The sequence below is a fragment of the Chiloscyllium plagiosum genome, unplaced genomic scaffold, assembly GCF_037043375.1.
Source record: "Chiloscyllium plagiosum isolate Xiang-an unplaced genomic scaffold, Cpla_swu_hap1 HiC_scaffold_7, whole genome shotgun sequence".
In the NCBI taxonomy this organism is placed as follows: domain Eukaryota; kingdom Metazoa; phylum Chordata; class Chondrichthyes; order Orectolobiformes; family Hemiscylliidae; genus Chiloscyllium; species Chiloscyllium plagiosum.
Genome location: NW_028270145.1, coordinates 63891801 through 63906437, shown reverse-complemented (window position 1 = coordinate 63906437; position 14637 = coordinate 63891801). Strand labels below are relative to the sequence as shown.

At 40.0% G+C, this 14637-nt stretch overlaps 1 protein-coding gene across 5 annotated transcripts in view; it reads right to left on the bottom strand.

Moving 5' to 3' along the window:
• The window catches only part of pkp4 (plakophilin 4), a 276311-nt gene that overhangs the window by 196926 nt on the left and 64748 nt on the right, over positions 1 to 14637 (bottom strand). For all 5 annotated transcript variants that reach the window (XM_087989074.1, XM_043693802.2, XM_043693805.2 and 2 more), the window contains exon 2: positions 5223 to 5358. In XM_087989074.1, coding sequence (XP_087845200.1) covers positions 5223 to 5273 — 51 coding nt within the window. In that variant the 5' untranslated portion in view covers positions 5274 to 5358. The remainder of the gene's footprint in view (positions 1 to 5222; positions 5359 to 14637) is intronic.

Here is a 14637-nt window from a genome sequence, read left to right as displayed (position 1 = left end):
CCTCTATCAAGTCATCCTTCAGCCTCAGTCTTTCCAATGAAAACAGTTTGTCCAGCCTCTGCTCAGAACCAAAACCCTCCAAGCCAGGCAATATTTTGGTAAACCTTCTCTGCACCCTCTCCAAAGCATTCATGTCCTCTCTGGGGCTGTGGCAACCAGAATTGCACACCACATTCCTTAAGTTTTACATAGCTGTCATACAACTTGTCACCTTTTTTGCCTGTCATTTCTCTGCCAAAATCTGCAACCTATATCCCACTGTCTCCTTTCATAATCCTCACTATTTGCAACTTTACCAATTTTGGCATCATCCACAAACTTACTAATCAGGCCACCTACATTTTCTTCCAGATTATTTATATATATTACAAAGGTCTCAGCACTGCTCCCGGCAGTACACCATGAGTTACCAATCTCCAAAAAAGTACCCTTCCACCACTACTCCATCTTCAAGCCAGTTTTGTATCCACCTGGCCAGCTAACCCCAAATCCCATGAGTATCTTCTGTACAAGCCTGCCATTAAGTACCTTTTCAAATGCCTTAAAGTTCATGTAGAGAACATCCACTGCCCTTTCCTCAAATCATTGTCATCTCAATAAAACTCTAACCCAAATTGGAGACATGACCTTCTGAGCACAAACCCATGCCGCCTATCACTAACAAGTTCATTAAATTCCAAAATACAAATAAACCCGGTTTCAGTATCTTCTCCAACAGCTCTCCCACCACTGACATTAGGCTCACCAGCCTGCAATTATCTGAATTATATGTTTCCCTTCTTAAAGGAACAACACTGACCATTCTCCAGTCCACTGGATCTTTGCCTGAAGCAAAAGAGGATGTACAGGTATCTGCTAAGGCCTCAGCCATTTCCTCCCTTTGCTCCCACCATATCCTAGGATAGATCCTCTAGCTCTGGGAGCTTGCCTACCTTCTACATATTTCAAGACACCCAAAATTTCCTCCTCTATTGTGTTCACCTGTCCAAGAGTATTTACATACCTTTCACTAGCCTCAACATCCTTCTCTTTAAAGAATACCAATTTGAAGGGTGCAAAGATCTCACTGATTTCACACAACCTCCCTCTTTTATCCTTCAGTGGGCCTACTCTTTCCTGGTACATGTATAAAATGCCTTGGGATTCTCCTAACCTGATGGCCAAGGACATTTCACATCCCCTTTTAGCTCTCCTAACTCCCCATTTGAACCTCTTTTTACTTCGATATTTCTCAAGGACTTCATCTGTTTTTAGTTACCGCGACCTTATGTAAACTTCTTTTTTTGACTAAGCTGATAAGTTCCCATCATCCATGGTTCCTAAATGCTGCCATTTCGGTCTTCATTTTCACAGGATTTTGCCTGTCCTGCACACTGATCACCTGCTCCTTAAAATACTCCCATGTCAGATGTGGATTAACCCTCTAAACAGATATGCCCAATCCACATTCTCCAATTCTTGCTTAATTTGGTTATGGTTGACCTTCCTCCAATTTAACACCTTCAATCAAGGTCCATTATTGTCCTTCTCTGAAAGTATCCAAAAAGTTACAGAACTTTGGTCACTATTCCCAAAATGCTCTCCCATTGAATATTTGATCACCTAGACAGGTTCATTTCCATTTCCAGGTCCACTATGACCCCCTTCCTCATTAGAATATACAATTCCTGTTTCAAAACACCCTCCTGGACTCCCCTAACAAACTGCTCCCATCCAAAGCACCAAAGTACACGTGCGTGCATGCAACAGAGTTAAAATCACCTACTGCAAAGCCCTATTTTCACATCTTTCCAGAAACTGACTACATATCTCATCCTCTATTTCCTGCTAGTAGCTGGGAGGTCTCTAGTACAGTCCCAGCGTTGTGACTACACCCTTCCTATTCCTGAGCTCTATCCATAATGCTTAACTGCAAGATCCCTCAAGGATATTTTCTCTCAAAATAGCTGTGATATGTTCCTTACCCAGTAATGTAACTCACCCATTTTTGCTTCCTTCTCCATATCATCTAAAGCATCAATATTACAGAATGTTAAGCTACCAATCCTGCCTCTTTCAACCTCATCTCCATGATAGCAACATCTTAATTATGTGCATTAATCCAGGCTCTAAATTCACCCATCTTACCTATTATACTTTTTGCATTGAAGCAAATACAGTCCAAGCTTATTTCTGCTGAGCTCAACAACTTCTCCCTGACTACTCTTCTGCTTAGCTATATTTGCCTTAGACTTGAGCTCTTCCATCTTTATACTTACTAACCTGCTGCTCAAATTCCCAATACCCCACCACACTAACTTAAGCCCAGAGTGTCACTATCAAACCTCCTTGCCAGCTCTTCAGCCACTTATTACACCAGAGGTACTACTTTATTCCCTGAAGTGTCATTGCAGGACCTTGTCACACTGTCTATATTGGCACAAATGATGTAAGTAGGCAATGACTGTGTACCCTCCCACTTCAGGATGCACTGTACCCGCTCAAGGACATCCATGACCCTGACACAACGAAGACAACAGACCATCCTGCCACTGCATTGTCTCGCCGACCAGTCCACTGATGTCATCCTGCAGTTTACAAATAGCCTCTTAAGTCATACCTAATATACTTAAGCTCAAATCAAATCATGTACATCATGAACAGTAAAGGCCCCAATACAGAACCGTACCTAATGCCACTTTTCTTGAATCTGCCCTGAGGGACTTTATCAAAAGCCTGGCTAAAATCCAGGCAGACCACAATGAATTCATTGCCCACAACACTCCTAGTTGCCTTCAGAAACTAGTACAGTAACAGATCAGTGCTGGGGGTCACGATTATTTACTACATATAAAAATGACAAGTGGTGTGGGTGACAATGAGTCTATTGGAAGGATATAGACAGGTTAGGGGGTGGGGCAGAGACTTTACAGATGGAATATACTGTGTACACAGTAGAAAGAAGAGTAAACATTGGGGAATAACTGCAGAAAGAAATTAGTGAGTCCTTATGCTTGAATCGCAAAAAGTAGCATCCAAAGTTCTTCTGGTAATGGGGGAAAGCAAATGGTCAGTTGGCTTTTACTCAAAAGAATCAAGTATAAATGGAGAGGGGGCTTTGCCAATACTATACAAGGTACTCTCGCCAGATCAAAACAAAAACAGTAAACAATTTTAACCCCCTTGTTCAAGGAAAGATTCACTGTACATCCTCCAATGCCAGTGTAAGTTTATTTGCTTGATTCTGGGTATGGAGAGTGAGCATGAGCAACAAAAGGAGGAATTTTTAAAAATTTGTTTACGGGAAGAGGGCAGTCAAGTGTCAATCACGTTGCTTTGCTTGGAGTCATATGTAAGCCACACCAGGTAGAGATGGCATCTTCCTTCTCTGAAAGGACATTAGTGAACCAGATGGGGTTTACAATTATTGACAATGGATTCATGGTCATCATGAGACAACTCCAGTTTTGCATTCAATTCAAATTCCATAATCTGCCATGGCTGGATTCAAACTTGGGTCCACAGACCATTTGGGTCTCTGGATTAACAGTCCAAGAAGATTCACTAGGCCACTGCCTCCCTTTTTTCCTGAATTAGAATCTAAAGTATGGGGAAAAAAATGCCAGTCAGCCCACCAAGTCTGCGCCAACTTTCTAAAGAGCATACCTCCCAGATCCCTGACGCTGTGAGGAAGCAGTACTATCCACTGAGCCTCCACGCTACCCAAAGGCAGAAGGATCTGCAAAATTTCTTACCACAGAAATGTGTTGAGACTGGGTCATCAAATACATTCAAGGCCAAGATGAAAATTTTCATTAAAAAGGATCATGGGGAAAAAGGCAGGGAAGTGGAATGAGGATATCAGATCATGACCTCATTAATTGGCAGAGCAGACTTGTTCAGATAAACTGCCTACTTCTACTCCTAGATCTCATAGTTGCACCTTAATATAACTGACCCCCAAGCTTTGGAATATCTATTCTCCAGCCTCTTTCCTCCTCCAAGATATTCCTTAAAGACAGCTTCCTTGACCAACTGTAAAATACAAAAAAAAAGTCTGCAGATGCTCCAAAAGCTAGTGGTTCCAAATAAGCCTGTTGGACTATAACCTGGTGTTGTATGATTTTTTTACATTGTACACCTCAGTCCAACACTGACACCTCCAAATCAAAACAAAAAAATACAAATTGCTGGCAAATTCAGATCTGACCTAACACTACTGTTCATGGCAAGTTAGGTCACTGAAACAGTTGCCTGGCTGCTACAACTGTCTCAGTCTTCAGATGGATAAAGGCAGGAGGATAAATTTTCCACCCGCTGGTAGCTCTCCATTAGTTATTGATAGAGTAGGAAATTGACTAGTTTCTAATAAATTAAGCCAGCTGTTGCTCAGTAGACAAGCTCAAGGGAATTACTTTCCAAAACTGCTGACAGCCACAGAAAAATAATACAGCATAAAATCATTTCAAATAAAATGTGCAAGGAAGGAAAAGTAATGCAGAAACATTTCTTACATTAAATTACATTTTCTGAGTGTAACTAAAAATGAAAAGCACAAATACTGATTAGAAGATGCCATTAAGATCAACATCTAAAGTAAACAACAGTTTAAAAAGATATAGGTACAATTCTGCTTCCGGCGCAACTTACATGCTGCACTTCTCAGCTCGTATGGTCAGGTATTTGACGAGTCAGAGACACATTTCATTGCATAGAATATGAATGCTTCACATCAATGAATCTCACCTAATAATTTAAAAGTCTGCCAATTTCACAACTGTTCCTTTGGAGCCCCATCAAGCCTTGTATTTTCTGACACTAACATTAATTCATGAATATTTTTAAAAGGCAACAGCTTTTATAGTAATTCCATTTATAACATCTATGCTCCTGAACACATTCATTCAGTAAATTCATTCTAAAAATACAACTGGCTTCACTGCTATTCTCTAGTAAACTTCACAAGTGAAAAGAGCTAGGAATAAGAACAAAAATAAATTTAAACAGGATGCATCTTGCTGTTCAGTCCTTTTACCTAATACAATCTGGACATAATGAGATACTGCGTAGTAACATATTCATGTGGCTATATCTGTAGTTTTAAATCATTTCCAACTAAGCTAAGATTTTAAAAAATACAGTTCATTTGAGTTGTCTATTAAACAGAATTATCCAGAATAATATACAAGGACAACAAGTCAGCCTATAACATCTATAATTAAGCAAAATTATAACTTCTGTACCTGTTCTTTGACTGAAGCCAAAATGGTAGTTGCTGTGGTCTCAGACTCCATGGCTGGATCAGTGGGAGGTTTTCCCACAAGGGCAGTAGCCCCTATTCCCTCAACAGGAATATGTCATCAGGAGCTGACATGTTACCTAAATGTAGTAAAAAATAAGGTCATTTGAAAATGGTCTTAGTTACCATTATTTTCCTTGAAATAATCCATAAAAACTGTAGACACAAGGTGGCATTCAACTCATCTTTAATGCCTATTCTCTAGCATTTATCCTGAAACATTATCCTTAATTCTTCCACATATCTAAATAATATTGTCAACAGGCAATAGAAGTAGCCAACTTGCAGAAACCAAAGAACTGAAGATGCTGAAAACAGCTGAAAGCATCAATGGAAAGATTAGCGTAGTTAACACTTAACAACGCAAAATCATTCAACATTGGTTAGGCCACTGTTGGAATATTGCTTGCAATTCTGGTCTCCTTCCTATTGGAAAGATGTTGTGAAACTTGAAAGGGTTCAGAAAAGATTTACAAGGATGTTGCCAGGGTTGGAGGATCTGAGCTACAGGGAGAGGCTGAACAGGCTGGGGCTGTTTTCCCTGGAGCTTCGGAGGCTGAGGGGTGACCTCCTAGAGGTTTACAAAATGAGGGGCATGGATAGGATAAATAGACAAAGTCTTTTCCCTGGGGTCGGGGAGTCCAGAACTAGAGGGCATAGGTTTAGGGTGAGAGGGGAAAGATATAAAAGAGACCTAAGGGGCAACTATTTCACAGAGGGTGGTACGTGTATGGAATGAGCTGCCAGAGGATGTGGTGGAGGCTGGTACAATTGCAACAGTTAAGAGGCATTTGGATGGGTATATGAATAGGAAGGTTTGGAGGGATATGGGCCGGGTGCTGGCAGGTGGGACTAGATTGGGTTGGGATGTCTGGTCGGCATGGACAGGTTGGACCGAAGGGTCTGTTTCCATGCTGTACATCTCTATGACTATGACTATTCTGTATTCTGTATAAAAGTTTACACAACCGAAAGAAAGTGACAGGAAGAGCTCATTATCCACTTAGCACTTTACAGGCTTCAGGGTGGAACAATTTCAGATTCTACTTTTTTCTCCATTTGATAGAATAGAGGCAATGGAGGAAGATCTCACACCACACCCAAAAAATTTCCAACAATATACTGGGGAGGTGACGGCCTCATGGTATTATCACTGGTGATCCAGAAACCCAGATAAAGTTCTGAGTTTGAAACCCACCATGGCAGATGGTTGAATTGGCATTAAGTTTTAAAAAATTTGGAATTAAATATCTAATAATGACCATGAATCCATTGTCGATTGTCAGAAAAATGTCCTTTAGGGAAGGAAACTTGCCATTCCTACCTGGTTTAATCTACATGTGACTCCATGCCTACAGCAATGCGGTTGATTCTGAAATGCCCTTTGGTCAATTAGTGATGGCTAATAAATGCTGCCCAGCCAACTCCTTCACCCCACGAGTGGACTTTTTAAAAATTACAAAATAAGTACTCGAATAACTTATCACAATGCACTGTGGACCCATTCGTGGCACAGAATGCAGTAGAACCAGGGAGAATAAAGAATAAAAAAAACACAGCACAGCAACAGGCCCCTCAGCCCATCAAGACTGCATCAATGATGGATAACTTTCTAACTAAAAACCTTTTACCACTTATACAGTCGGATTCCCTTTATTGCCTGCCTACTCAAATCTGCCAAAATGTCTCTTAAACATTACTATTGGATCTACTTCCATAATGTCCTCCGGCAGCACATTCCAGGCACTTGCCACCCTAAAAAATATTGCTTCTCACATCTCCTTTAAATTTATCCCCTTTAACCTACAAACTCTAGTAATTGGCATCTTTATCCTGGAAAAAAAGCAATTATCCATGCATCGCATAATTTTGTAAACTAAAGTTGCCCCTCATTCTTCAGTGTTCAAGTGAAAACAAACCAAGTTTGTCCAATCGCTCCTTATAGCTAATACCATCTAAGCCTTGCAATATTCTGGTAAACCATTTCTGTATCTTTTCCGAAGCCTCCACATGTTTTGTTAATGTGGCAACTGAACTGTATGGAGTCCATGTGGAGGGAGGATTCATGGGCCCAGAGTCAGTAAGCAAGAGAAAAAGATCTTCAAACAAGAATTCAAATCGAAAGGTCAACAGATAAAACTAACTGAACAGTTCAGGTGCAGTCAAAGAAGAAAGCAAGAGAAGGCAGCAAGAGGTAAAGGAAGAATTCAGAACTTGGTGTGTAGCCAACTGAAGGTACAGCTACCAAATGGTGGAACAACTATTATTGGCAGTACTCAAAAGGCCAGAATTAGCTTGGCACATATTTGAAGGTTATATGTTTGGAACATAAGTAATGTCATGGAAGGATTTGAAAAAAAATTAAGACATTGCTTGACCAGAACACGAGATCAAAACTCCACAGCAATAGAGAAACAGGATTGCTCCAAGTTAAAAAGCAGGTAGAGTTTTGAATGGCCAAGTTTACAGAAGATAGAAAAAAAAAGGTTAAGGGCAGGTGGAAGTGCACTGGAATAGTCAAAGCTAGAAGAAATGAAGTAATTGATATGGTTTCACTAGATTGCCTGAGACAAGGAAGCCAAATGATGTTATGGATGTAACTCAGCAATTTTAAAGATAGTGTGAATTAGGTCAGAAGTTCACCTCAATCAAATCTGACCATGTGAACAGACTGATAGTGAGGAAAAGTATTAGAAGTGACAGCTAGGAAACAGTGTTTTCAGTCCCTGCGCCAAACTATGGCTCCAATCACTCCAACATTTAAAGTGAAGAAAACTGCTGCTCATCCAATATAGAGGTTGGATAAATGGTCCAATGATTTCACTACACTGGAGGAACCAGGTTAGATGGAGTTGAATGCTTCAGTTTACATATCGTAAACTAATGAGGCTTTTTGATGCCATCACCAGGGAGGCCTGCAAAAAGATCAGAAATAGGAGGGAAATCAAAGATTACTTATGACCCTTCGGGAACACCAATGATAAGGGGACAGGAGGAGAAGATATTTCTCCTAGCTTGAAATTTTCTAACTTGAAATAGTCAAAGGCTGATATTTTGAGGGAGAACTGATGATGGCTGATGATTAGAAAGGAAAAAAAGGATCAACATATGAAGTGAGAACCATTTAATCAGGTAACATTGGGGGTGGGGGTGGGGGTGGGGAGAAGAAGAGAGAAATAGTGATGAGAAATTTAGCTGTAATAGAATCAAGGGGAATAAAGGAGCTGCCCCTCAATACAATATCGAGCTCAGGTTAAAAATCAGTTCAGCTCAGTGATCCAATTTACAGGTGCAGAAATGTACATACGCTCGTGAAATCATTACTGGAGTACAGTTTCAGAGTCCAGAGTCCAAGGAAGCAGAAACCCAGGAAGTGTGACTGCCTAGCAGTTGAGGTAATACATTGTGGAACAGATTGAGGGGGCGCAAAATTTGATGGTCTGGTACAGAATCATAAATTGTGATAGTGTACTAAATGCAATGCACAAATAATTTGTTGTTAAGCTTGGAAGGATTATTTGAGACCTTTGACAGCAGAACAAGAGCCTTTTCACCACCTCCAAACCATATGTGGAAATGTAAGTTAGTTTAAAAAAAAAGGAATGTTGTGGGTGAATGAGAACAGGACCAGGGTTCTGCCAACAGGAGAAAAAAAAAACTCTTCAAAATACTAAGGAGAGGGAGAGGATATGTTTGATGGTGGCATCTCAGAGCAGTCAATAGAAATGGTGGAGGATGATCTGTTGGAGAGGCTGCAATGGTGAGAATGAGAGAAATCTTATTGTGGTTAATAGCTTTCCACATGAAATGGTGGCTACAAACGCCAAGGAATGGAAAAAGAATTGAAGATGGACCATATGAATACAAGAGGAGGTTGGAAATTGAAAGCAAAGTCTTGAAATGGTGTGGTTTGTGGAAAAAATGGAAAGCGCTTCCAATATGCTGAATGGATAAGAAAAAAAAGGAGATAGAGGGCAGAGGTAGACTGAAAAGGCAGGCACAGCAAGGACCCAAGCTGCTACTCACAGCAACACTTTTTTTGGGGAGTAGTTGTTCAATGTGAGAAGTCAGCCATGGTTGGTTCGCAGTTAATGAGAGAAGCAGATGCTCTCAGACTTTCTTGGTGGGGATTGGTTGTTGAGATAATATAATTTTTTTTTGTTCCAGAAGGACTGTTTGATTTTTTTTTTTAAAAAAGCCATTAAAAGTAACCAGGTTCATATGCCACTATTTGTAATCCAGACTCTGTGCTAGAGATCAGGGATGCTCTGAATTGTTAATGGCAATATGTTTTTAAACTGTGGCGGCTTACGGCAGATGGGATAAAAATGGAAGGCTATCAGCTTGTGTTTGGTTCAGGATAACGAAGGATTAATTTAGAAAGCTCAGAGATTTTAAGCAGTTTGAAGGAGACTTGACTGGGAGTACTGGCAGAAAGAATAGGAGCATTTTGAGTAGTAATGGAGACTGTGTACTAGGAAGAGATTCAACTGCCAGACAATAACAGGTCATTGACAAATGTTAACGTTAGACCAGAGAGATTAGAGTGCTGCAGAGAAGTACAGTAGTTTAGAAGAAATGTGATTAGCACAGCAATTGAGATGTGAGGACATGTCAGCAGCCCTCAATTAAATAAGTAGGCAAGATGCGAGGATGTGGTGACACCACAACGGTACATCCTTCACATGTAAGGAAAATCGAAATTAGATTGTTCAATTTCAGATGGACAAAGCATGGAAGTCTTTAACCTAGCTCAATAACTGGGAAATGAATGGGATTACTAATTAGGCAAAGCACGGAATATCATACAATGAGAAACAAAATAAAAATCTTTTTCTTCATTTTTCTGCCTTTACATTGCATTTTTTTGTCTTAAGATGGTGGATTAGCGACATTACACAACACATCACTATTTTGTAACAAGATACACATGGCAATAAATAAATCAAGTATCTCCTGGTTTGTTCTTGGAATATCACCTGTAGTTTTATTCCACAGGTGATTTAAATCCATGGCTTTTTTGCTGTATACACAGCAATTTAATACAGCTGACTTGTGCATGACCTTTCAGGTTGCTGTGCAGCTTTAAAGTGAATATTATATCCAATGTATTTCAGAAAAAAACTTTGAGCCAACTTGCTGGTTCAGGGGCTATTTGATGTCATACTTTATATTAAACAGCCAGAAGTTATCAGATGAATCATAGAATAGCAATTTATCTCGTGTACTTACATGTGAAAAAAGAGTGAAAAGTTTTAAAAGCTGCCCCACCACAATACCTACAATGAAAGTATTCATACATAAAGTAGTAAAATTAATACAATCAGAACAATAAACTCTGGCATTGGTATACTTCCCTTATCATTCATATCTTGCAGCTTTTGGTGCCAGACTCTCTTTTTCTCTCTGCTTTGTTTCATCACGCTTATTTTGGTCTGGGTCGTGGATTTTCCCACTGACATCAGTCTAATCAGAATGACCCTGCTTCATTCTGGCACTTAGCAAATTAACCTCTCGTCCGTCCGTCCATCTTATGGTTGGTGATCCTGCCTTTGACTGACCAACAGTGGTTTACACAGCTGTTGCAGATATTACAATCCAAATAATGCCCTTCGTAGTAACCATCTCAATAGGCTTCTACATGCAGTGTTTTTTTTAAAATCTCAAACAATTACATTCCACTTTTACACCAGCAGTTTCTCTCAACATCTTTCAGATTTTTTTGCTGCAGCAAGCTCATGTGACTAACTCCCAGAATCCAAGTCTTCCATTTTACTACAGTATAACAAAGAATATTCCGAATAAAGCTGGTGTTAATTTCTAGCACTTTAACATTTCATGTTCTGGTTATCTCCTTAAATTTAGAAATTTTAATGTTTGCAGAAAGAAAAGTCAAAGAGATGATATCCCATATTAACAAGGGGGAAGGGAATTACAGATATTATGTACTGAGGAAAGTATTAACTGTAACAAACAAGATTCCAAGAACAAAGGGAAATTCATTATGAAAGCAAGCTCAGTTCATTAATTTACCTACATCTGAAAGTAGAAGTGCAGTCAAAAACAAAATAAATTGAAAATGAGAATCAATGAGAAAACAAGGTATCAGATGCTTATGGATTAAGGAAAGCCAATATAGATATGCTAAAAGCAAATAATTTTTAACTCGACTGAAGTTAAAACAAATGTGAATGAGGTGTATATAGACTTAAAAAAAAGAGGTATTTTGTGAAGTGCCACAAAATGGACTTTACATTTGAAGCCATTACAATAAAATAGGATCCTTGAGCTCATTGATCAATCTTACTGAATTTGTTTAGGCTCCATCTCAGCCAGGGAAAAAAAAATGTTGTAATATAAACTTGGAGGTTTGATTAAAAAAAATTTTAGGAGGAATATTTCAAATAGTCTCCCAAGGAAGAGTTATCAATACCAATGGGAGACTTAAATCAGCAGTAAATCTCAACTAATGTTACTTAGGATGTGAATACGTTGGGGTCACCAACAGGACAACCACAGAGCAAACAAACATGTTCAAACTAATTCAAAAGAAAAAAGTTAACATGGATGTTCAATATCAGCAGATTTAGAGTAATTAATTGTTTGTATAGAAGACAGGCTGAATACAACTCAGTTCAAGTTAATACTATTGTTGTGACGACCAATATCCACAGATTCAAAACAAAGAAGAAAACATGGCTTGGTGCAGAAATGCAGGATGCTGCAAAAAAAAAATGTTTTAATCCAGCATCCACAATCTATGAAGGAAAAGGTCTCCAGATGATGTTACTGGCAAGTACAGTACCTCGACAGACAAACAACCCCGTTGACGGCCAAAATCAGTTTACGAACAGGATTGTATGTAAAATTTTGCTCCAACGTATGTACGAAATTCAAGGTACGAACAAAGGTACGAACGCAAAAAGCCCGTGTGCAACCACATGGTTTCATTGTTCTGCTTTGCTATGCGATTGTTGAACGCAAGCGCTCTCGGGCCCCACGTGATCTCATTGTTCATCTTTGGCGCGTGCGCTGTGAACAGCCATCCAAGCATTCGAACGGCTATCCGAACAATGGGAAAAATTGATTCAGTTCGCAAACTTTTTGGTTCGCGAACCGGGTCCCGGAACGGATTAAGTTCGTAAGTCGAGGCGCTACTCTACTTGATTTAGCAGTCCTCAAGTTATCCACCTGCCAATTTTCAAAGCCTAAAGAGAATATGTTCTCGAAGAATTGTGAAAATCGCCAGAGCTCCTGAATTTGTGAATTCAGAGATTGAGGATGAGATGGAGAACAGGAACTGTAATTATACACAAGAAGTGTATAAATGTTACCTAATAGACTAGAGCTTGGTGGCATAAAGAAATATTGTATAAGGTAATGGTTCTGAAACGATCAACATCAGAGAACGCATTAAGTTCCACTCAGATCATACCATCAGAACTTGGTGGCAAAAAGGCAGAACATCTTAGATTCTTGTAGAATGAAGACCCTATGGTTTTCTAAAAGTAAATAACAGTGCACAACTTTCAATCAAGTTTAATTGTCTAATATGCAGTAAACTAAAGGCAAGAGCTTCTTCTCAGAGACTCACGAGAACATTTCCTCTACCACTATTAAGTTGGCCCTTTGATCCAAATAAGAGGATGGTAGCAAACCAATCTGACCACAAGGTGGGAACATTAATAAGACCAGCTTTTTGATCTATATTTATTACCTTGATATTGAAGTGGAAGGTTTAAGTTGTAAAGAAAGGCTGGATAGGCTGGGACGTTTTTCCACTGGAGTGTAGGAGGTTGAAAAGGTAACCTGACAGAAGTTTAGAACATAGAACATTACAGCGCAGTACAGGCCCTTCAGTCCTCAATGTTGCGCCGACCTGTCATACCAATCTGAAGCCTATCTAACCTACACTATTCCATGTATGTCCATATGCTTGCCCAATGACAACTTAAATGTACTTAAAGTTGGCGAATCTACTACAGTTGCAGGCAAAGCATTCCATACCCTTACTACCGAGTAAAGAAACTACCTCTGACATCTGTCCTATATCTATCACCCCTCAATTTAAAGCTATGCCCCCTTGTGCTCACTGTCACCATTCTTGGGAAAAGGGTCTCCCTGTCCACCTTATCTAACCCTCTGATTATCTTATACGTCTCTATTAAGTCACCTCTCGACCTTCTTCTCTCTAACGAAAACAGCCTCAAGTCCCTCAGCCTTCCCTCGTAAGACCTTCCCGCCATACCAGGCAACATCCTAGTAAATCTCCTCTACACCCTTTCCAAAGCTTCCAAATCCTTCTTATAATGCGGTGACCAGAACTGTACACAATACTCCAAGTCCGGCCGCACTAGAGTTTTGTTCAGCTGTAGCATAACCTCATGGTTCGTAACTCTGTCCCGCTATTAATAAAAGCTAAAACACCGTATATGCCTTCTTAACAGTCCTGTCAACCTGGGTGGCAACTTTCAAGGATCTGTGTACCTGGACACCGAGATCTCTCTGCTCATCTACCACTACCAAGAATCTTACCATTAGCCCAGTACTTGCATTCCGGTTACTCCAACCAAAGTGAATCACCTCACACTTGTCCGCATTAAACTTCATTTGCTACCTCTCAGTCCAACTGTGCAGCTTACCTACAACATCCTTCATCACTATCCACAGCTCCACCGACCTTAATGTCATCTGCAAATTTACCAACTCACCCTTCTACGCCCTCATCCAGGTCATTTATAAAAATGACGAACAGCAGTGGACCCAACACCGACCCTTGCAGTACACCATTGGTAACTGGACTCCAGGATGAACATTTCCCATCAACCACCACCCTCTGTCTTCTTTCAGCAAGCCAATTACTGATCCAAACTGCGACATCTCCCACAATCCCATTCCTCCGCATTTTGGATAATAGCCTATTGTGGGGAACCTTATCGAATGCCTTACTGAAATCCATATACACCACATCAACCGGCTTACTCTCATCTACCTGTTTGGTCACCTTCTCAAAGAACTCAATAAGGTTTGCGAGGAATGACCTACCCTTCACAAAACCGTGCGGACTATCCCTAATCAAATTATTCTTTTCTGGATGATTATAAATCCTCTCTCTTATAACCTTTTCCAACACTTTACCAACAACTGAAGTAAGGCTCACCGGTCTATAATTACCAGGATTGTCTCTACTCCCCTTCTTAAACAGGGGAACCACATTTGATGTCCTCCAGTCTTCTGGCACTATTCCTGTTGACAATGACGATTTAAAGTTCAATGCCAAAGGCTCGGCAATCTCCTCCCTGACTTCCCAGAGGATCCTAGGATAAATCCCATGCAGCCGAGGAGACTTATCTATTTTC